At 27.6% G+C, this 24,656-nt stretch overlaps 11 protein-coding genes across 11 annotated transcripts; 4 read left to right on the top strand and 7 right to left on the bottom strand. All coding sequences in view use genetic code 12, as the record gives it.

The window, feature by feature from the left end:
- Nucleotides 1-556: 556 nt before the first annotated feature.
- On the bottom strand, nt 557-2,665 carry PPR1 (Ppr1p; the record flags this gene model as incomplete). Its single annotated transcript, XM_064885471.1, has 1 exon — nt 557-2,665. A coding segment is annotated over one exon (2,109 nt), but the record flags the coding sequence as incomplete, so codon positions are not given.
- Nucleotides 2,666-2,932: 267 nt separating this feature from the next.
- RJT21DRAFT_130748 (uncharacterized protein) lies at nt 2,933-5,071 on the bottom strand (the record flags this gene model as incomplete). Its single annotated transcript, XM_064883020.1, has 1 exon — nt 2,933-5,071. One exon carries the CDS (start codon nt 5,069-5,071, stop codon nt 2,933-2,935), a length of 2,139 nt encoding a protein of 712 aa, XP_064737568.1.
- A 1,292-nt stretch (nt 5,072-6,363) lies between these two features.
- Nucleotides 6,364-8,700, top strand: RJT21DRAFT_114413 (uncharacterized protein; the record flags this gene model as incomplete). The annotated part of the gene is made up of 1 exon (XM_064880244.1): nt 6,364-8,700. One exon carries the CDS (start codon nt 6,364-6,366, stop codon nt 8,698-8,700), a length of 2,337 nt encoding a protein of 778 aa, XP_064737567.1.
- Nucleotides 8,701-9,005: 305 nt separating this feature from the next.
- VPS34 (phosphatidylinositol 3-kinase) lies at nt 9,006-12,213 on the top strand. Its single transcript, XM_064884389.1, has one exon. The coding sequence runs from the start codon at nt 9,120-9,122 to the stop codon at nt 12,192-12,194; it is 3,075 nt and encodes a 1,024-aa protein (XP_064737566.1). The 5' UTR covers nt 9,006-9,119; the 3' UTR covers nt 12,195-12,213.
- Nucleotides 12,213-13,081, bottom strand: RJT21DRAFT_37900 (putative dephospho-CoA kinase). Its single transcript, XM_064884393.1, has one exon. The coding sequence runs from the start codon at nt 12,961-12,963 to the stop codon at nt 12,232-12,234; it is 732 nt and encodes a 243-aa protein (XP_064737565.1). The 5' UTR covers nt 12,964-13,081; the 3' UTR covers nt 12,213-12,231.
- Nucleotides 13,082-13,128: 47 nt separating this feature from the next.
- On the top strand, nt 13,129-14,305 carry RJT21DRAFT_135505 (2-dehydropantoate 2-reductase). Its single transcript, XM_064883253.1, has one exon. The coding sequence runs from the start codon at nt 13,159-13,161 to the stop codon at nt 14,230-14,232; it is 1,074 nt and encodes a 357-aa protein (XP_064737564.1). The 5' UTR covers nt 13,129-13,158; the 3' UTR covers nt 14,233-14,305.
- RJT21DRAFT_37898 (protein-lysine N-methyltransferase) lies at nt 14,269-15,751 on the bottom strand. Its single transcript, XM_064884392.1, has one exon. It carries the CDS (start codon nt 15,632-15,634, stop codon nt 14,306-14,308), a length of 1,329 nt encoding a protein of 442 aa, XP_064737563.1. The 5' UTR covers nt 15,635-15,751; the 3' UTR covers nt 14,269-14,305.
- A 54-nt stretch (nt 15,752-15,805) lies between these two features.
- On the bottom strand, nt 15,806-16,333 carry CNB1 (calcineurin regulatory subunit B; the record flags this gene model as incomplete). Its single annotated transcript, XM_064884869.1, has 1 exon — nt 15,806-16,333. The coding sequence occupies one exon, from the start codon at nt 16,331-16,333 to the stop codon at nt 15,806-15,808; it is 528 nt and encodes a 175-aa protein (XP_064737562.1).
- Nucleotides 16,334-16,374: 41 nt separating this feature from the next.
- PAN3 (Pan3p) lies at nt 16,375-18,747 on the top strand. Its single transcript, XM_064884390.1, has one exon. It carries the CDS (start codon nt 16,554-16,556, stop codon nt 18,720-18,722), a length of 2,169 nt encoding a protein of 722 aa, XP_064737561.1. The 5' UTR covers nt 16,375-16,553; the 3' UTR covers nt 18,723-18,747.
- On the bottom strand, nt 18,748-21,248 carry GYP7 (Gyp7p). The gene has a single exon (XM_064884391.1). The coding sequence runs from the start codon at nt 21,068-21,070 to the stop codon at nt 18,773-18,775; it is 2,298 nt and encodes a 765-aa protein (XP_064737560.1). The 5' UTR covers nt 21,071-21,248; the 3' UTR covers nt 18,748-18,772.
- Nucleotides 21,249-21,285: 37 nt separating this feature from the next.
- RJT21DRAFT_120859 (ATP-dependent RNA helicase) lies at nt 21,286-24,641 on the bottom strand. The gene has a single exon (XM_064881874.1). The coding sequence runs from the start codon at nt 24,600-24,602 to the stop codon at nt 21,411-21,413; it is 3,192 nt and encodes a 1,063-aa protein (XP_064737559.1). The 5' UTR covers nt 24,603-24,641; the 3' UTR covers nt 21,286-21,410.
- Nucleotides 24,642-24,656: the final 15 nt, after the last annotated feature.

The raw sequence follows: 24,656 nt of genomic DNA, 5'->3' as shown, positions 1-24,656 counted from the left end.
AAGTTGAAAGTACTAATGGTGAAGATGATGTAGACGAATCAGCAAAAGTATTTTGATGATTCAAAAGTGCAGGATGAGTGGTTATAGGATGTGATGAACTGGGTGTATTAGATAATGAAGTATGTTGTCGAATAGTTGTCGAACTATTTCTTCGAGAATGAGTAGATATAGGTGATAAATTATCTAATTCTTTAAAGAAATTATCTAAATCATAAGTAGGTCCATTCATAGGAGTTAATATGTTATCAGTATTACCTTTGGTATGAGCAGCTAAATCAGCTGAAGTTAACCATTCAAAAGTTGGTAAAAGATTTTGAGGTATATCAGTAATTTCATTTTGATTACCAATACTTGAATTATCAATAATTGATTTAAATGGATTTAAATGATCTTCATTAGATATAACAGCATCTTTATCACGATTTAAAATTTCTACCAACATTGATAAATTAGAATGGACATTACCATTATTAATTTTTAATAAACTTTCTTTTGAAACATTCATACTTGCAAATCCTTGTACAACTTCATTATACCTTAATTTAAATATTGCTCTAGTTAAATTTTGAAATATTTCAATACAATTGGTTGCTGCATCACATCTATCAACTAATGAATTAAATACTCTTAAACATTCAGATGTAACACGTTTCATTTCATTTAAATTAGTTAATTGTCTAACTTCTTCATTATTATAAATAGTATATAAATATGATGTTCCTGCCATAAATAAATTATGAACAGCTGCCCATGTATAATTTATACATTTAGTTTGATATAATTTAGAATAACAATCCATTACTTCTTGAGCTGATTTATATACTTGTAAATAATCAGATGTAGTTAATTTATAATTTTTAGGTGATAATCCATGAATCATTAATAATGTATGATGATAATTTAATCTAAAGAATTCTAAATTAAAATCACAATTCATTTCATTAGGAGATGTAGGACTATTCAGTTTCCAAGAAGATAATTTACTTAACATTAAATTTTTCCAATCATTAAGTGATTTATATTTTCCTGATAATGAATAATTAGTATAAAGTACTCTTTGAACTTCTGATTGAATTTGTCTAATTTTAATTATTGATAAAAATATTACTTTATATGTTGGAGCATCGGTTGAAACAGTTGAATAATCAGAAATACCTATATTATTTGGAACAATAAAAGAATCATCTAACAGGGATAAAAATGGAGTATTAATACTTTCATCTGGTATTCCTACTGGTCGATCTAAATAAAAACAAATTTGTCTATCAAGACAATATGAACACCAAAATAATCTTCTTCTTTTATCCTTAGTAAATGAATCAACATAATTTGCCGTACTTGTATTTAATTCATTATGTAAATCTAAATCAACACACATTCTTAATGCTGATCCAAGAATATACCAAACTCCAGGATTAGTTGGTCTCATAGTTGAATATAAAGCATATAATAAAACTCCTTGTAATGATTCTAATTGATCAGATGAACCATAAACTTCATCAAAATGTTTATTAGCAGCCAATCTAAAAGAATCTGAAATAGTTATAGGATATTGTAAATGATTTACTGATGATGCAATAGCAAATATTAAATTTAGAAAATATAATCCCTTTCTATACTTTTTTGGAGGAATAATACTATTTGAAATAGTCTTTATTTCATCATTTGATATATTTGCATTACTATTTCCTAATAATGCTTGGAATTCTTGTTTATATTTTTCAAACCATGGTAATTCATTATCATTATCATTATTATTATCATTATTATTATCATTATTATTATTATTATTATTATTATTATTATTATTATTTTCATCATTAGTAAAGAAATCTTTATTAATTTCAGTATTATCATTAGCTAATGATATTGAAGGATCATCAAAACTTCCATAGATTGGAATGAAATATTCTTTAATAAATTCTTCTCTATGTAAGATTGGTAATTGACTATTAGCTTGAGCAAAAAAGATCAGAATAAATTGTAATGCTGTAATTTTAGGAGGTAATATAGCTGGTAATAAATTTATATTAACTGTAGTTGATGCAACTGAATTATTAGAAAATCTTCGTGATGCAATAGGATTTTGAATATTAGTTATTGATTTCTTTTGAACTTTAAATGCAGTAGACATTAATCTTGAAAATGATATGGTTGTTGGACCATCTAATGAAGATTCTAATTTTATAGAATCTCCATTATTTAATTTTGATAATTTTTCAGATTCTAAGGAACTGGGTGAATTCTTAGTTTCTTGAGGTTGTTCAATTCCAATTTGTTCTGATACTCCTACTTCAATTCCATGTTCTTTTAATTTTTGTTCAAGATGTTTAACTCGTTGTTCTAAATGTACAACATAAGATCGTGGTACTTCACGTCCAGTTACAGGATCTAATCCAATACATTCTACACCATGTTTTTCACATTTAGAACATTTAGGAAATCGTTGATCACATTTAATCTTCTTTGCTCGACACCTTTGACAAGCAGAAATTGATCGTGATATTCCTACTATAACTGAATTTGAATTAGATGATGTTGATGAACTTATACCTGAATCGGATAAGGCTAAGGGTTCTGACTTGAATGAATTTTCATCATCTACTTGAGTCGAATCGGTAACACTTACTTTTGAACTACCTAATTTTCTCTTCTTCGGAGGCATTTTATCATTACTATAATAATACCCTATAAATTCTTTAAAATTAAGGTTACACTATAATTAATTAATTATTATCAATTAAATCATCAGTATTAATTTTCTTTTGGTGAGAAAATCTGATAAGAAACGGAATTAATTAGTATTACTGAAATATAAACAGAACAAATGTCAGACAAAAGAGTATTAAGGAAAAACAAAAAAGGAAAAGAAAAAGTAAAAGTAAAAGTAAAAGTAGAAGACAAAGACAAAGAAAAAGAAAACCAAAAGTAACTAATGTAAGTGCTTAACAGGAGCTAATTCTACCTTATATTTACCTGCTAAACTAGGAATTAATAATTCATAATCTGTAGTTGGAGCAGTAAAATCTTCAGTATCTTGTTCAACATGAATTGTAGTTACTAAAGTATCTTCTAATAAAGGATACTTTATATGTCTTGAATCAGGATGCTTTTCATTTAAATTATGATTATGAATAGTTAATTTCTCTCGATTATCAAATTTAACTGGTTGAGGAAATTTACGAATCGGATCTTCAGGATTTATTTCCCTTTTATAAATAGATTGAGGTGCAATAATTAAATCAGACCAATTTCTTTTATTTAAGAATTGATGATTACCTCTTGGTTCTCCAGTAGGTTCATTTACAAATAATGGTATAACATCTTCATCAGTATCTTTATTATAATGATGAATAGAACTTCTCTTATCTAATAAAGTTGCCATAGCATCTGGTGGAGGAGTATTGATAATTGCAGAACTAACAATATTAAAAATTAATCTTGGATCATTCTCTGGGAATGCAGTAACATCTTTATTTTCTTCTTCTGCTTCTTCTTCCTTACCAATTAATTTATGAGCATTAAGATGATGATGATATTTAGATTTAATTCTACCAACACAACATAAATGAACATCTCCTGATAAGATAGTAATTCTGACCCCATTTTCAGATCCAAATTGAATTAAATCTTGAATCAATTTATTTCTTTCTCTTTTATGATGCTTTGAACACCAATGATCATTTAAATCATCTAATACTTCTACATCACCATCAAATTCATTTACTAAACCTCTGGCAACAACCCCTTTTTCAGCCAAAGCTCTGATTGGTAAGAAAAGAGTCGATGTTAATAACCATTCCAACCAAACTAAACGAGGATAGAAAATAGGAATACCTAACATAACCAATAAATGCTTTATATTTGGATCAGCAGTAATTTCACTTTTTAACTTTTTGAAGATTATAGAATAAGTTGACTCTGTAACCACTTGTTTCAACTTACGTTCAGTTCTACAATCAAACCCAACTAAGGCAATTTGTTTACCTAATCTGGTATAGACAGAATGATTCTTTTGTTTAATATAAGGTCCAGGATTTGAACCTAAAATCCAATTAGTATCTGATTCATGTAACTTCTCTTCAGGACTAATATGATGTTGGAAAATCATATAATATTTATAAGCTACATTTCCAACGGCTGAAAATACTGGAGATCTCATAGTTGCATCATGATATGATCCAAATCCATCAATAATATCATGATCATCATATATATTAATCAGAGGAATTTGGGATAAAGTAAGAGGAAACATAGTTTGTAAAGTTTTACCATTAGTTCCTTTCCAAAATCCTTTTCCAAACCATCCCAAATAATGATTTAAATAAAAATCTTCCAATTCAGCAATATATTCAGTAGTGGCAGGTAAACTATGTTTTTTAACTGGATTTCTTTCAGTTGTCCATTTTTTCAAGTATTCAGAATGTAATTTAACTGCATCAGAATAGATTTGATCACCTCCTCCAAGCATAACATGATAATGTTGAGTATCATGCTTCTTTAAGACATCTAACCATAATGATGATTTAAATTTAGTAGTATCAGTACCTAATGAGAAACCATTACATGAAAATGAAATAACATTCATAGATTCATGTTTAGATGGGATATAAAATTGAAATGATTTTTTAAAATGGCCATTGATATAATATTGAACTTTTTGTTCGAAATCCACTAATGTCAAATCAATTGTATATCTATAGAAAGCTAAACCTTCACTTTCAACTTGATAGAATTTTGTAGAACTGAATTCACCTGATGATAAACTTGGTTGTGTATCTTTTTCAGGGTCAGATTTTGTGGCTGGGCCAATTTGATAAGTGATAACAGGTGCAACAGCCGTATTAACATCTTTAGTTTTAATAACCAATAAAATTGAACCACGATATCCATTACCATTATCCAAACTACTAACTAATTTTAAAATTGGTCCACTTCTAATATCCAATTCTCCACCAAACAATTCTTTGTCAACAGGATAAGTATCAGGAATATCTTTTGAGCTCTGCTCATTAATTTTTACATATTCAGTTATAGGAAGAGGATCAAACCAATTGGTTGTAACTGTCATTATGTTCAATATTTTTTCTCAATTAGTTGACTAACGGAATTGACTACTCAATTGACTACTCAATTGGCTCTGAACAAGTCTTGTATATTAATAGTGAGATAATTAAAAACAGCAGAGGTGATAATTTAGTGTTTTTTTATTTTTAACCTGAAATTTTGTGACACAGACAACTCGATTGAAAAAGTGGGTTATGTGTAATGTATGTACCTGAAACTAAGTGGGTAGAAAAATTATTAGGCTCAATTGGTCTAAGACTCAACTGCGCCGAATGGCTTAGAGAGGTGTTTTCATGTAGTTAATGCGGCTTAATGGTATATAGTATAAAAATATTGATTAATATTACTTATGTTAAGTATGTATACTTGCAACCTTTGAAATAGTCTTTATTGCAGCCTATGAAAATTCGAGCCAATTATAATGCGAGTGATGGTAACATTCTTTAGTTTGAGTCATTCCACTCACTTGATTTCAGATAAATAATTCTATTGGATGATATTCCTCGGACTTTAGGATTTCTTTAGTTTCGATAATGAGAAATGTCACACACAAGACACTATTGTGAGTTTAACTCACTTGACAATACACTTACTGAAAGTCTGAGATGCATTTCCTAAAACGGCAATGCCTAATCTGTTAAATGTTAAATTGTGTCTCACTTTTATTTTGTGGTTGTTCATTACATAAGCATCGAAAACTGGAAAAAAAATGACAAAATGATTTTGACAAAAGGAAATCACGTGCATCGAATTTTGGAAAAAAATATGACATCATGTGTTTTCATTTAGTAGAGACGTTTTTATCCGATCTACATGCAGGCCAACATCCCATAAGATTACCGTACTTAGTTAAGAGAGCAGTTTATGGTTGCATTAGTTCCTAAGAGGATCTCGAAATTGGACGTGACATACTAGGACATATTATACAAAGATCATAAAATTAGTTAACTAATTCTAATTTTATTATTTATTTATCCATCGTTAAATTATCGTCAATCTTATCTACTACTACCATTCGGTTAGAAACTGGCCTAATTTTTCACCGTTGCTAGGCGAACATAACCCATATACTTTTAAGTGGTATTTTTATTTTTATATATATATTTATTTTTTTTATTTTTTTGCCAGACCACCGGTCTTAATAACTTCAATACTTAATTAAATATCATAAGGCCCTGTCTTGGTCATATTGATTTCCGAATGTACTGACCGGAACTTTGTGACCTTGACCTCCCCTAACTTGACTTTCAAAATCATTTTCAATCTGCTTATCAAAAGTCTTGTTATATATTGATCATGTCCGAGTTATATTTCTTGCGGCATGCTCGACGTATAGATCATGAATTAGAATCTACATTAAATGATTCAAATGTTCCTACGCCTATTTTCCCAGATTATCCTATCTATGATCCATCATTATCATCATCAGCTATTCCTCAAGTTGAAGGAATAGTAGATCAAATCATTTCCAGTTCTAATGTATTTAATACTAATACTACTACTACTACTACTACTACAATATCCAGAAAGAATATTTTTATACATTTTAGTCCTTATTTAAGATGTTGTCAAACGGCTGATTTATTAGTATCTCAATTACTGGAAAAATTATCAGTATTACATCCTCAAATTAAATTTAAATATCAAATGCTTTGTGATTTTGCTTTAAGTGAATGGATTCATGATAAGATGAGAAATAAACCTCCATTTCAAGATTCAAATGATGCATATAATATGTACACACCAAATCTTAAGACTTTAACTAATAAAAATTGTTGTTCTAATTTTCGACCTTTAAATACTTTAGGACCCTATAATGGACCAGATTTAAGTTATAGTGATTATCAATCAAGATGTAAGACATATTTTAAAAAATTATTAGCAACTTATGATAAACCAGCTTATATAAGAAATAAAGATATTATTATAGTTATTTCTCATGGTTATGTTATTAATAATTTTTTATCATATTTTATAAATCATCCAATATTTGAAGAAATTCCTGAAGCTAAATTAAATTTTGCATCTCGAGTATTAATAGAAAATACTGATTATGAAGATGATAGTATGACTGATGAAGATGAATTAACTCCAGAAAATTCAACATGGAAACTTTTTAAAGATGCTTTACAACTTTTGGAACGTGAAGAAGATTTAGATTCTACATTAAATTTAGATACAGATATTGTTTATTATAAAACCAATTTTATTAAAAGGGATGAATTTCTGAGTGAAAATTCAGATTCAAATAAATCTAATCTGATTCAAGATAATCCTCGACCATCATTTAAAATTTCTCGATCTACTATGGATGTTACTAGTGATAATAGAACTAATGAATTAGATAAACTTAAACCTTCAGTAAAAGTTATAGAAAACAAAGTACATAAGCCTATAAATTATAATCCTATTTGTCCCTCAGCTAAAGATTGGGATCCAAGAAAGATAAGAGAATATCAAATTAAAAATGAATTTATATTAAAAATGATGAATGATGAATCATTTAAAAAGGCATTTGATATTACAAATCATCCTTCAAAACCTGTAAGTCCAGAAGTTTCACCTAATTCAGAACCTACAAGAAATAATTCAGTTATAGATTTATCTAAATTAGTGGAGACTGATGAAAATTATAGGCCTATGAAATTACGTTATTCTAGTACACCGGATATACCAATGCTGGAATTAAACTCTAAAGTTAATTCTCAAGTTAATCTTGCACAATATCGTAGGTCACCCAGTAATATTACATCATCGAATGATGGATCAGCAGTTGATTTAACAAGATTAATAGCAGCTATAAATATGAAACCAACATCTTCTCAACCTAATGGTATATCTCAAAGTCAAAGATTTGATTATGGATCATCATCAAATGAAAATTCAGTTATTGATTTACCTAAATTTGGAGCTTTTATGAATCAAAATAGGAAAAGATCTTTATCTAATCCAAGTGCTACATCAGCAAGTGTAAAGGATTCTTATTTCCCACGAGTTGGAGGTAATAAATCTTCAGATTCAGAATCATCGATTACTTCACCTAAGGTAGGTTCAAATGAAGAATTACATGTTATAAAGGAACATCATAATGAACCCAACTTATCTTCATCACCAACTAATTTACCACAACTTGGAACTGTGTTTGCCAGATCAAGATCATTAAATCATAAACGGGATAGATTAGATGGATTATTACTTAGTAAACTTCAAAAGGATGTTGATGTAGATAATACTAGTATGTCAGAAAGAATATTTTCACTTTCATTTCATGATAATAATAATGCTATTACTGGGAATAAGGGGAATCAATCAATTAATGATAGTGAAAGTAATAATAAACTTAAATCATCTAAAACTTCACCTCATACAGAATCCAGATCTCGGGGTAATTCTATAAAATTCATTCCTTCAGTATTAACATTTGATTCTAATACTTCAACAACTAATGGTAATAAGAATAAAGGGAAATCCAAGAAAGTTAATGCTATGTTTTATAATTTAGATTCTGATGATGAAGGAGATGATGAAGAAGATGAATTTATGTCGGAATCAGATAGTCCCTATGGTACCGATACCAGCCGCACAAATAGAAAGCCAAATGAGTATCTTTGGTTTGGACATAATAGAAATTAATTGTTATTTATTTGTTTATTTGTTTGATTTTTTTATAATTAATTAATGGGAAATGCATGTAGTCATATTAGAGTGGTGTGTAGTTGAGTGTAGATGAGTGTAGTAGTATATATAATAGAATGCAGTATAGAGTGCAGAGTGCAGTATAGAGAGCAGTAGAAAATAATATGATAGAGTATATTACAGTACAGTAGTATAGTATGGTAGTATAGTACAGTACAGTAGTATAGTACAGTAGTATACTAGTATAGTATAGTAGAATAGTGGGATATAGTATATGGTATAGTAATAAAGTGTACTATAATTTTGCACCTATACAAACACATCCATGCAGCAGCAGAAAAGCAAATATCAGTCTTCAATTATACCCCAATTAACCATAGTATACTAATAATTCTTACCATTATTCACTACCCCACATGTCTAATTCACGATCAGTTGATCTGGTCGTATCCAAACGTACCCTGTCGTTTGGATTATCAAAAGATGTACATGCACCAATTATGGTTAAAATATGTTATATGACCAATACAGGATTAATACCCCAACAACAACAACTTATAAAATTATCTGATAAATATGAAAATGCTCGAGTATTTAATACATTATCAAATATATATAAAAATTCAGATTTATATGTTGAAGTTTCAATTTATGATGGTAGTAATAATTTATTAACAAATCCGGTTCAAACATGTTATAAATCTTTTAATAATAATAAACGAGAATGGAATCAATATTTAAAATTTTCAATTAATTATAATCAAATTGTTATAGATAGTTATTTAAAATTTGTATTATATGAAATAGTTGAAACTAAACCAAAACAATTTGGTATATCATATTTATCATTATTTAATAAAAAGAATTCAACTTTAAGAAAAGGTTCTCAAAAGATACCAATATATCGAAACCCTAATGATGAAAAAATTCAATATGAAGATATGTCAGGATTAACAGAATTAGAAAGTTTATTAATAAAACATGAAAATGGAGAATTTCAAAGAGTTGGTTGGTTAGATAAACAAGTATTACCAAATTTATCTAAATTAAATGAACAAAATACTGATTATGAATATTATTTATATGTTGAATTAGCTCCATTTGATTTACCAATTGTTTATTCTGATATAAGTTATCAAACTTTAAATTATAATCATACTACTAAGAATTCAACTATAATTGAAAATATAAATTCAAATGTAATATTAAATTCAATTGATATCCCCAATGCTATGAAAGTTTATGATCCTGATTATCAATTTGCAAAATTTTCTGAAAATTTAAATCAAAATCCTACTGTAGAAATTGAAACTGATCCAATAGAATCAAAGTATCATAAATTAGAAAGAAAAATTAATAATCCTATATTAGATAAAGAATTAAAACCTTCACCACAAGTAAGAGATGAATTAATTAAAATATTATTAAAACCTTCTCATATTGAACTTAGTGATATTGAAAAGAATTCAATTTGGAAATTTAGATATTATTTTAGTAAAAATAATGCAACAAATGATCCAAGTGATAAAATTGGTTCAGCTAAATCATTTTTACCTAAATTTTTAAAATCAATTGATTGGGATACTGATAATGAATTAGATCATGCATTTAAAGAAATTATACCTATTTATTGGTCAGTTGATAAACTTCAAATGGGTGATGCATTAGATCTTTTAAGTAATTATTTTAATCCATTTATTTTGGGAGAGAAAGCTTTATCATTTGGTAATGATAATAAAATATCCAGTAATAAAAAGGAAGAAACTAAATTTCAAAAGATTTTTAAATATATAACTATTATAAGAAGTATGGCAGTTGAAAGATTGAAATTAGCTAGTAGTGATGAATTATTATTATATTTATTACAATTGGTTCAAACATTAAAATATGAAGCAGATATATTTGAAAGAGATATACCTGGATTAAATGATGAATTAAATGGAAATGGAAATAGCAATGGTAATCATAGTTCTATAAGATCTCCATTAGCCAGATTTTTAATTGAAAGATCAGTCGAAAGTGAAAAATTAGGTAATTACTTTTATTGGTATGTAAAAGTTGAAAATGAAGATCATATTAATAATACCCCACAACAACTATCTAATTCTCCTTCAGAAAAAGTTTATTCTACTGTAATGGATATTTATATAAAGCAATTAAAAGAATATTCAAAAGAGAAAAGTTTACCATATTATGATAATTTAAGAAAACAAATTAATTTTATTAAGAAATTAACTAATTTAGTTCAAGAAATAAGATCACCAACTAGAAAGATTGATACTACTGCTAAAAAAGTTGAATTTTTAAGAGAATTTCTTTCAACTCCTTCTAATAATTTTTTAAAATTTGATCCATTTCCACTTCCATTAGATCCTTCAATTATAATTTGTGGTTGTTATCCTAAAGAAAGTTCGGTTTTTAAATCAAGTTTATCACCATTAAAGATTACTTTTAAAACAGTTCGTAATAAAAATCATTCACAAATATTTGGAAAGAAAAGTAGTAAACATGGTAAATATCCTTTAATGTTTAAAATTGGTGATGATTTAAGACAAGATCAATTTGTAATTCAAATTATAAATTTAATGGATCAACTTTTAAAGAATGAAAATTTAGATTTAAAGTTAACTCCTTATAAAATTTTAGCTACAAGTCCAATTGCAGGATTAATTCAATTTGTCGAGAATGAAACTCTTGATAAAATTCTTTCAAATATGTATCCTGCTTTAGTAGTTTATGAAGAAGGTACAATACCTCCATCTATTACAGCTGCTAGTGCATCATTAAGTAATGTATTAGTAGCATCTAATAATGGTATTTTAAGTTATCTCAGATTACATAGTCAAGAGAAACAACAAGTTGAACCTGATGCTGGAAGTGTTTTGACATCATCTTATAGTTCAGATCAACGACTGTCACAATCTCAATCCAGATCTCAACCTCAACCTCAACCTGCTGTTTCTTCTGGATTAGGAGTTTCTGATATTGTTATGGAAAATTATGTAAAATCTTGTGCTGCTTATTGTGTAATTACTTATATTTTAGGAGTTGGTGATCGTCATTTAGATAATTTATTAATATCTCCAAATGGTAAATTTTGGCATGCTGATTTTGGTTACATGTTTGGAAGAGATCCTAAACCATTTCCTCCGGTAATGAAACTTCCAATTCAAGTTATCGATGGAATGGGAGGTATGAATCATGAAAATTATAATATATTTAAAAGTTATTGTTTTATTACATATAATATTCTCAGGAAGAATAGCAATTTAATTCTAAATTTATTTCAATTAATGGTTGATGCAAATATACCTGATATTTCAACCGATCCACAAAGAGTTATAGAAAATGTCCAAGATAAATTTTGTTTAGAAATGAGTGATGAAGGTGCCATGTTACATTTTCAAGATTTAATTAACAATAATGTGGGAGCATTCTATCAAAATATTATAGATAGATTACATAGTTTAGCTCAATATTGGCGAGCATGAATTAATTTAGTTTAATATTAATTTAATTTAGTTTAGTTTAATCAAATTTTGATGATGGTTTCTTACCTGTAAATTTGTCTCTTAAATTTCTAATGGCAAATGTAAATAATGCAGATAATATGGCAAATGGTGGGAAATAATCTAATATAGTAAATATAATATTTGGATTAATTTCATTTACTACGGCATCAACTGATTTATATAATTGTTTTAAATCTTTACTATTATCAATAACCACATCAGCTCTAAAATTTCTTTCATCATTAGTTAATTGACTATCAATACGTTTCTTTGCTTCCAATTCAGTTAAATCTGGATTTCGATTAAGTAATCTTTGTAATTGAGAATCTTTAGGACATGTTATAGTTATAGTTAAACCACATATAATATCAAGTTTAGTTTCAAATAATAGTGGAACATCAAGAATTACTAAATTTTTAAATCTTATATAAGCTCGAAAGATTTGCCAGGCAATTTCTTTCTTAACAGCAGGATGAACAATTGAATTAAGGATTTTTAATCTTTCTGAATTTCCAAATACGGCTCTACCTAAGGCTGCACGATTTAATGATTTATCTTCATTTAAAAGATCACTTACTATGGGTAAAAATGAATCTACTATTTGTTTATAAGCTACTTTACCTGGTTCAACAACTTCTCGAGCTATTAAATCGGCATCGACTATAGTTAAGCCATGTTTCTCTTTAAGTCTACTTACAACTGTTGATTTACCTGAGGCAATACCTCCAGTTAGACCCACAATAAGCATTACTATTGTATACTATTCTGTACTATTCCCTACTATTCCCTACTATTCCCTACTACTAAGTACTATTCCGTACTAATAAAGGGGGCACTAATTGTGGAGTAGATGAAGAAGTGAAAAAAAAAAGATATAGAAAAAAGTAAATGTGAAAAATAAAAAGTCTGCAAACTCAGTCACCAGGCCCCACTAACCACCATAATGTCTAAAGTACCCCAAATATTCGTACTAGGGGCAGGATCTATGGGATGTCTAGTGGCCCATGAATTAAAGCAAGCATTTGGTAAACAAGTAAATCCCATATTATTGTTTAAAACTCAAAAAGTATTAGATTTATATAATAATGAAGGATCAGAAATAACTATTATTAAATCCCAAAATTCAAATATACTTACATCTAAATCTCGAATAAATGGTGCATGTAAACCACCAATAATAGATAATAAACAAGAAATAATTAATAATTTAATTTTATCAACTAAAACTTTCCAATCATTTTCAGCTTTAGAAAATTATATACCTCATTTAACAAAAGATTCAAATATTTTAATACTTCAAAATGGTATGGGGATGGTACCTTTATTAACTGAAAGATTTTGGCCAGCAGAATGGAATAGACCAAATATATTTCAAGCTATAAGTACTCATGGAGCTTATAAATCTTCATTAAATGTTGTTCATCATGCAGCTCCTGGTAAATTAACTATATCATATATTCCCAGATCAAATGAAGATATTGAAATTCCTAATAAAATTCCTCAATTTATTGATGATATTATTAATACTCCTAATTTAAATGCATCTTATGAAAATTATAATTCATTTTTATTAATTCAAATGGAAAAATTAATTGTAAATGCCACTATTAATCCAATTACTGCTTTATTAGATTGTTTTAATGGAGATTTACTTCACGCTGAAAGAATATCTTCATTACTGACAAGAATTATTAAAGAAGCAACTGATTGTTTGTTTGCTGAATATAAGATTTTACAAAGTATTCCTGAAGCAGAAAGTTATCTTTCACATTCAAGATTATTAAATACTGTACTTTCAATGTGTAATACTACCGCTAAAAATAGTTCATCAATGAGAGAAGATGTTAGACATTTAAATAATACAGAAATAGATTATATTAATGGTTATATTGTTAAATTAGGTATAAAACATAATATTAGTGCCATGACAAATAAGACTATTGTGGATTTAGTTAAAAATAAATTAAGTATAGATAGAGCTATTGAAAAGAATGCTACTAAATTTGTTGTTAACTAATCATCATTGTATATATACAAGTCTATAATTTATATATTTATAATTTATAGATTTATAATTTATAATTTATAATTTATAACTTTTCTTTAACCTGTTTGCATATATCTAACATATTTCTATATAGAATTCCAATAATTCTTTTCCTTTCTCTTGTAGGAATATCTTCATCATCAGAATATTCAAGATATAATGAATTATTACATGTATGAATAATTTTTTCAAGAATTTCAATTAATAATAAATCGGATTTATATTTATAAACACTTCCATCACTAATTCCATTTAAAAGGGCTTGTAATTTTCTTGATGATTGAGGATTTTGTTCTTGTAATACTGCTAATGCAACTTCTGTTCTAAATGAAATACCTTGAGCTGTTAATGTATAATTATCATAATAATCATTATCTTTTAAAAAATCAATTTGATTATTATCTAGTAAAGGTAGAATAAAATTAGATATATTTATATCATTCCATTTATTTTCATAAGGTAATACGAAACCATATTCACATAATAAGAAATCATTTGAATGAGGTCCATAACTTAAATATAATTGCTGATCTTTACTATATGAATTCGTTGTAAATACTTGAAATCCTAATCCATCAACTTTAATACTACATTGATCTTCACAAGAATGATTTAAAAAATCAACATATGGTGCTAAAGTAAAATTATCAGCACTAGTTTTACTTTGAGGTAATGTCATATATAAACAACGAGAATTTATACACATCCAAGACCATAAAAATAGTTCTATAGTTATATAATTTTTAAAATCTTTCTTATGTAAAAGATTTTCAACTATTTCATAATCATTCATAAATCGTTTATAAACATTATCAGTATGTTGTTTAGTTGATTTAGGTAAAAGTAATAATAATTTTTCATAATTAGATACTTGATTAACTTTCCAAATTAATGGAGTATATTTAAAATCAGAAATATCTGGTAACATATCAATAAATGGTTTCCAAAATGAATTTTCACCTCTTTGTTTTTCTAAACAAATATATAATGATAATAATTGAAATGAAGTTAAATTTAATAAATCTGTTAAACATAATGATTCATATACTTTAGTAAATTTATCAGATAAATTATTATAAGGAGTATAAAGACTGGTATAATAAGGTTCAGATAATTTAATTGAATCATTATATTTAGATATATGAGTTATTACCGTATTAGTATTTAAAAGGAATGAAGGTGGAATTCTTAATATAAGTTCTGATCTATTAATATTACTGGTGGCATTAATACCTCTACCACCATTAATACCATAATCTTTAACTTCTAATTTCGATGATATATATGAATGTGATGAAGGTTTAAGTTGTTCATCATTAGTATTCTTAATCCATTCAAGTAGTGATACTAGTTTCTTATCCTGAATAGACATTTGAGTTAGTGGGTGCAAAGGATTAGGTATAGTTAAGTAGAGATATTTTTTTTCAGTAATACCGATGGCCAGACTACTCCACCAAAAGACTACTCCACCAAAAGACTACCACCACCAAAAGACAGATACCTAAATTCAATATATTAATCATTAGTATATACGTATATAGAATTAAACCAGTTTAATTGTAAGAGATGAAGCAATATTAGTAGATTCAATAGCATTCTTAAATTCTTCAAAACTTAATTTACCATCACCATCTTGATCATTTTCAATTATAGTTCGATCTACAATTTCTTGTAATTGAATTTCATTTAAATTATTTCCAACCATCATTCTCATTACAATATAAAGTTCACCATTCCCAATAAATCCATCTCTATCCATATCATAAATTTTAAATGCAAATCTTAATTTATCAATTTTTGATGTTTTCCCACTAAATGTTGATAATCCAGTTATAAATTCTTTAAAATCAATGGTTCCACTACCATCTTCATCAAATACATCCATTAATCTGGTAGCTAATGGATTATTTGATAAACCTGGTATAGATAAAAATTCTGTCTTATCTATAGTCCCACTTCCATCCGTATCTAATTTCATAAATCGTTTTCGTAATCTATCAATTTCATCTTTATCAAAATTCGTACCTTCTGAGAAGCTTTCTAAAATATTAGAAGATGCTACTCCACCCATTTTCTATATTCTATGTATTTATTATAGTTAATTATCTACCTTTCGTAAACTATTCTGGTTTAAGTTACTATCAGATTTTCCCTTTATAGTAAATCTGTAGTCACATGACCAACTGCCTCACTTCCTCACTCACCATCCACCATATAATTATTCACAAAAAGATCCAACCACCAATACAAACTAATCCTTAACTATGATTAATCAACTAATTTAACTAACCATGAATATTAATATTGATACAGCGAAAGATACGCTATGTAAGAATATCTTAATATATGGATATTGTAAATTCGAAAATAAAGGATGTGCATTTAATCATAATACTAAGACTGCTACTAATACAACGAGTCAATCATCAAATGTGAATGCTTTACCTCAGGGAAGATCTGGTACTGGTACTGGTACTGGTACTGGTACTGGTACTGGTGCTAGTACTGCATCTCAACCTTCAATTGAGTCTAAACGAAAGTTTAATGCTAGTTCTGCACCTTTCCAACCATCTTCAAGTTCATTTTCTCCAAAGGTAAAGGAATCATTAACATTTATACCAAACAATGATAGTCTAACAACTCCAGTAACTTCTACTAGTAATGAACCAATACTTTCTAAGAAATTTAATGCATCAATTGCTTCATTTGCTGCATCATTCACTCCTACGAATTTTAATCCTGATTATATTAATAATTCATCTCCAATAAATAATAATATAAGTATTAATAATCCTACTAGTACTAATAATAATATTAACAACATTAATAATATTAATAATAATAATAATAATATTCAACCCAATCCATATCTAATGGCTCAACAACCACCTCAACCACCAGGATTATCACCATCTACTATAAATATTCCTGGTCAACCTCCAGTATTATCTCAACCAAATATACCTCCTCATAATACTAATGATATATTTTTTCAACAAGTATCAGTTCCACCTAATGTACAACAACAAGGTGGACCATTAGTTGGACAAGCTCCACCTCCTGGACAATCTATGTTTCCATTAAATTATCATTTATATGCTCCTGGACCTCCACCAAGATTTAATAATAATTTATTACCTTATGAAACAAATGCATCATTATTATTTATTCCAGAAGATTTAAGAGAATCAACTCAACAAAAAAATGAAGCAACTTTACAAACTTTACCTCATTCAACATTACCTGATCATATTGGAGTATATCATTCATTAGTTCCAATTGATAAAACTTATGAACCAACTTCTAAAATATGGCATATACCATCATCAATTTATAAAGCATTTAGTAATGCAGATGGGAATCCATATGCTTTAAGAAGAATTGATCATCAATTCCCCATTATAAATGAATTACCATTTAAAAATATTAAAAAGTGGAGAAGTATTAAAAATCCAAATATTGTACAAATTAGAGATGCATTTACAAGTATGGCATTTGGTAGAAGTACTATAATTTTAGTATATGATTTTTATCCAAATTCAAATACTTTATTAGATCATCATAAAAGAAATGGGACTAGAAATAAAGTAGTTACTGAAGAAATCTTATGGTCTTATTTAATTCAAATTATAAATGCATTAAATGATATTCATGAACGAGGTTTAGCAGCAAGATCTTCATTAAATTTAAATAAAATTATTGTTACCAATAAGAATCGAATTAGATTATCAAGTTGTGGTATAAGTGATATATTAGGATATGAAGAAGAAGAAAAACAACAACAACAACAACAAAATCAAGAAGATGAAACCATGACTGATGAGAACAGTACTATTAATAATATTCGACAATTACAAATTGAAGATATTAAAAATTTAGGAAAAGTTTTATATGAATTAAGTTTATTAACATTACCTATGAATTTAAGGTATGGAGATTTTAATAGTATTATTAAAAAATTAGGGTTATCAGAAGATTTTTTAGCTGTATTAAGAATATTAAATGGAGAAGTTACCGAAGAATTTTCATTAGGTAAATTTAATGAACGATATTTACTTCAAAATAATAAATTATTTTCAATAATTAATGGATTACAAGATTCTTCAGATTATCTTGAATCTCAACTTTCAACTGAATTAGAAAATCTGAGATTATTTAGATTAATTACTAAGATTAATTATATTATTGATCAACCAGATTCTAATCCTGAAGTTAATAATAATCGATATATTATAAAACTTTTCCGAGATTTTATATTTTATCAATATGATGAATTTGGTAAACCAATTGTTGAATTACTGAGAGTTGTTATTAATTTAAATAAATTAGATGCTGGAATTGATGAAAAGATTTTACTTGTTAGTAGAGATGAACAAAGTTGTATAATTGTATCTTATAAAGAGATAAGGGATATTATTGATTCGTTATTTAGGAATCTTACATCTCAGTATTATAAATAGAAACCAATAACATAATATAAAAATATAAATATATATAAATACTAAACAAACTAACCTCCTCCAACACCTTCTGGACGAGGACCTTCCTTTTGAATTACAATTTCTTTACTAAGTAAACCTCGTATTTCCAGACTAATCTCAATTTCATCTTTGGTAGTAGTGGTACTAGTACCATATACTTCAGAATTAATACTCTTTAAACTATTCTCTCGATCAATTATATCAATCATTCGTTTAAATTTCAAAAATAATAATTCACTTCGAATTAATAATGCATCTATATGTAATTTTAACAGTAAATCATTCATATACTTTAATACTTCATCAAATTTTCTTAAATTTTGTATAATAATTCGTTCATTATCACTCAATACTGATAAAGCAAAGAATAAATGAAATTGACTTGAATAATAATCTGTCCATAAGATTTCCCATAATTGTAATACTTGATCCCATTCTAATTCTCGTTTAAACCATACTAATAACATTCTAAAAAAGAAAAATAAATCAATTGATTCACATTTTTCTAAATGTTTAAATAAATTTGGTAACATAAATTGTAAAAGTTTATTTAATGTATTCATTTGAATTTTCATACCTGATTGATCTCTAACAAAATTTCTTTCCATTCTTGTCATAAATTTTACAAAGGCCCAAAATGTTAATGATTCATCTTGAAATGTAACATATAATGGTGATATAAGATCTGTCATTCCTTGAACATATCCTAAATTTTCATTAAATTCATTATAAGTTAATAGAATTTCTCTTATATTATATAAATGAGGATTTCGAATATTTGAAATATCAAATTCATCATCAAGTTCATCTTCATCGGGAGTTTCAGGACTTGATTCACGAGAATTACCATTAGCATTAGCATTAGAACCGCTATGTTTACGAGAAGGATTCTTAAATATAGGTAAATTTCGATCAGTTCTATTAACATCCTTTTCAATTCGATGTTTTTGATCTTTCCAAAATTCCGTACTTCTTTTATCTTCATCATTAACCCACTTTAGTTTTAATTCATCATAGGCAGTTTCATATGATTTCTTATAAGCTTCACGTTCTTCTTTGGAAGTATTCCAATCATAAACTCCTAAAAGAAATAACCAGGCTTCCTTTCTAATTTCATTATCTAAACCTCCATGAAATATTCTTGATTTAACTTCATCAACAGTAAGAATTAATCTTCCACTATAATCAAAAAATGAATCCCATTCTTGTTTATTTATTGGATGCCTTCTAGATGTTTGACTAATTTCTTCATTAGTTAATATTTCACTTGAACCTAATTCTCGATTAATTTTATTATAAATTTCATTATGTAACATATTCTTTCGTTGACTTTCTTCGGCTTCTTCTTTAACTTGTTGAGCCCATTTTGCTAAATAAATTCTTGCCAGATCAAATTCATCACCAATTCTTTGAACTTCAGGTTTATTCATAATTTGTTTAATTGTTAATGGAGCATTTTCTTCAATAATATTCATTACTTGATTCTTTGTTTTTGCAGATATAGTTGCTACAGTTTCTAAAACTTTCCATTTAGCAGAAGCAAATAATTTCCCAATATCAGGTACATTAATTGGTTCAATTTTTTTAATTGAATCATTATTATTATTATTATTCAGATTATCTTTAATATTTAAAGGAGCAAAATTTCTTAAATCATGAGAATCAGGATTAATTAAATAAACTGATGAAGTTACTGTTGATTTTTCAATATTAATAAATTTTTCCAATACTTCAATAAATTCTTGACCTCCCCAATACATATTACCACTTTCATCAAATGGATCAAATCTTTTATTACTTAATTTATGTCTTGATTTACTTGAAGGAGATTCATCATCATGAAAGAATACAATGGGTAATTTTTCACCATCCTTAGTATTAATTACTATTGATCCAAACCAAAATCCTAATGAAGGTTTTCGAACTTGAATTGAATATAAATACAGTAATGGTACACTAAATGAATAACCTGATAATAAAGATACTGAAGGTTTAGGAATAATTCTTGTATTAGAAATTTTTCGATCTTTACTATTGGTATTGGTATTAGTATTAGTATTAGTATTATTCTTAGAACTAAGACTAATGGCTTCTAAATCAAGAGCTAAATCTTCAAGATCCACAGCATTATAAATTTTTACTTCTTCAACTGATAATTGAGTCTCTGGAGTAAATGATAAAAGTATATCTAAATTAGTTCCATTTTTACCTCGACTCAAAGTTAAGTATCCTGGAACATTATCCTTCTTAGCTGATGTGGGGTGAAGGTATGTCTTTGATTTGGCATACAATAGTTCTACTTCACTCTGGGATAAGACTCGTGACATGATTAATGTTAAGTATTATTATAGATATGTCTAATAATAACTCTGTAACAATACCTCTCTATATTATTTATATATATTATGTTATTACGAAGAATGGCAATGGTATAGAATGGGTTTGCCTGTGCCTGCATGTGCGCTTATACTTTTTGCTTTAACATGCGCCTGGTTTTAGGGAGGGATGACCGAGCGCAAATAGGAGTAATGCGACAATGCGCCTTACTAGTAATTCTATTTAAGTGTATATAGTACAAGTTTACATAGTACAAGTGTATATAGTAAGTGGTTATACATAGTAAGTGGTTATACATCATACTATATACAGTATATCTATACACATATTTCACAAATATAAAGATCCCGCAGATACGATATCTCTATGAACAAGTTCTATAGCCTTCTCCATTTTCTCTTCTAATTGACTATTACCAATAGTTTTCGCAGCCGAAACTAATTGACGAATTAATTCTTCTAACCTCTTAAACATTCTAATAAGTGAACCTTCATATACATCTGTCATTTTACAAATTTGTGTAAATGTCGCCCCTTTACACCAAGCATAAGTTACTTCCATTAATTCAGGTCGGAAACTTTCAACATAATCCTTTTCAACAATTTCTAATTTAGATTCTTTATAAACTTTAGCTAATTTTGTAGCCATTTCTTGCATAGATTTTAATGGTTCAGCTAATTCTGGTTTAAGTCTTGGAACTTCTTTAGCTTTCTCTTGGAAAACAAAACATGATAATAATGCAGCACATTGTTCACTACTTAAATCATTAAATGTACCATTAAATATTAATTCAGTTAATAATAATTCATCTCCTGAACTAATTTCACAAGCAACTCGACCTTTTAATTCAATTATATCATTTTGGGTAGTAAATCCTAATCTTCTTAATACTCTTCTTCTATGTCTTAAATCATCTAATTGAATAACTGCTTGAGCTTCTAATATTTTATCCTTTAATTGTTTAATCTTTTGTTCAATTTTAACTTTTTCACTATACTTTTCATATAAATCTTTTAATCTAATTGAATCATGTAATGGATTACTTAATAATTTAGATTCTAATACTTCAATTTTTCTTAATGTACCTTTAAATTGTTGATCATCAATTTTCATACTTTCAACTGGATCTAATAATGGAATTCCATCAGGTAATCTTTTAGGTAAATCTTTCATAGTTTTTAATAAAGTTTTCTTCGCAGCTGAAGATTTTAAATCATCAGGAACTCTTAATCTAACACTACTAATTTTTTCAATTGAATCAAGCGTTATTGGAATATATTCTGCTCGAGATTTCTCTCCAATTTTTGATGGTCTAATACCTTCTGGTAATATTGGATTAAATGGTTTAATTAAATTAATTGGAGAATCAATAAACATTGAATAAATGAATACATTAACAATATATGCTTCATGATCACTAAAATTTTGTGATGGAGTTCTCTTATTAGATCTTTTAGAAAATCCAGTTACCATACCCCAACCATAATCTAATTCACCAATTTTAACTTTTATAACTCTACCTTCTTGTAAAAATGGTAATATATGACCAGGATGAGTTATAACATGTCTAACTTCTTCTTGATACTTTTCTGATTGTAATTTAACATCATAATAATCTTTAACAGTTGCTTCATCATCTATTTGAATATTATTTAATTCATTAGATAATTGTTGTAAATTCTTTTCCATAACTGGTACTGAAGCAGCATTTTGAAATTGATAAAATGAACTTTCTAACATAAATTCAGGTGAAATACCTTCAACTCTCATAAGATTAAGAATCATATTATAACCTAAATGAAAGGCAGAATCTAATCTATCAGCTTGACCTTTAACCATACCTTTGGCAACTTGAGGTTCCATTTTTTCATCAATCATCATAATAACAATCCCACGAGCATCTAAACCACGACGTCCAGCTCTACCAGACATTTGAATATATTCACCACCTGATACCCATCTAAATCCTACTCCATCCCATTTACGAACTGATGTAAAAACAACAGTTTTAGCAGGCATATTTAAACCAATTGAAAAAGTTTCGGTAGCAAATAATACTTTTAATAAACCTTCTTGAAATAAAATTTCAATAATTTCTTTTAAAATTGGTAATAAACCAGAATGATGAATACCAATACCTCTTCTTAATAATGGTAAAATATTTTTAATTTGAGGTAATTCTTTATCATTTTCAGGTAATAAATTAACGGCATTATTAAAAATTTTAGTTAAAGCATCTCTTTCATCATCAGAATTAAAATCTAATTTAGACATTTTTAATGCTAAAGATTCACAATCTCTTTTAGAAAATGAAAAAACAATAACTGGATTAAATCTTTTCATATAAATCATTTTAATAATTTTATAAATATCTGATTTACCATCTTTAGCTCCTCCTTTATAAGTTTGACCCTTTTTACCCTTTGATTTATCTCCTGAACTTGGATCATCACCAATATTATCACTTATAGATGCCATAGCCTTTTGAAAATTTTCTTCTCTAAAAGTTCCCTTTTCATCAACTACTAAATGAATTCCATCACCAGCAGCAGGGAATAAATAATGTTGTAATGGAGTTGGACGGAAATCAGTATAAACAACATGACAAGGTTGAGCATGAATTTTTACAATCCATTCAGCAAATTCCATAGCATTAGGAATTGTAGCAGAAAGGAATACATAATGAACTTTATCAGGAAGTAAAATAATAGTTTCTTCCCAAACAACACCTCTTGATTTATCTCTCATATAATGAACTTCATCAAATATAACCCAAGCAACTTCTCTCATAATTTCTGAACCTCTATATAACATACTTCTTAAAATTTCTGTAGTCATAACTAAACATCCGGCATCAGGATTAATTGTTACATCACCAGTCATTAAACCAACATCACCAAATTCTGCAAGTAATTCACGATATTTTTGATTACTTAAAGCTTTAATTGGTGAAGTATATATGACTCTTTGTTTTTCTCTTAAAGATTGTGCAACAGCATATTCGGCTACAACAGTTTTACCAGCTGATGTATGAGCAGAAACTAATACTGATTCATTTCTATCAATACATGAAATAGCCGTATCTTGAAAAGGATCTAATACAAATGGATAAGTTCTAGCTTCATTTTGTCTTTTATGTTCTCCAATAGGTACATAAGGAAAATCAGGTGGAACAGCAACTTGATGTCTAACTTGATGTCTTAATTTTAATTGTCCACCTTCAGGTTTTTCACTAGATGATGATTCTAATAAGCCATCAGAAACTGCCACTTCTCTTGATGTTTCAATTTCAACTGAATCAAATACAACTGGTTTAATTTCTGGCTTTTCACTCTTGGTTTTCTTCTTCTTCTCTATAGGTTCTACCGATGATGAATCTTCCTCTACTTGTCTCTTCTTAGATGTTCCATTACCTTGCCCCTGTCCTTTTTCTTTTTGTTTTTCTTTTTCTTCACTGGCCACTACTGTAGGCACAGCAGTAGGCGCCTCAGTAAACACATCAAAAAGATCATCCGCATCCATGACTGACTGTTCCACAACCGTATCGATGCTTAATGTACTCTTCCATCGGGATAG

This window comes from Scheffersomyces amazonensis (genome assembly GCF_036850825.1).
Source record: "Scheffersomyces amazonensis strain UFMG-HMD-26.3 chromosome Unknown RJT21scaffold_4, whole genome shotgun sequence".
Classification (NCBI taxonomy): Eukaryota; Fungi; Ascomycota; class Pichiomycetes; order Serinales; family Debaryomycetaceae; genus Scheffersomyces; species Scheffersomyces amazonensis.
This window is presented reverse-complemented; position numbering and strand designations above follow the sequence as displayed.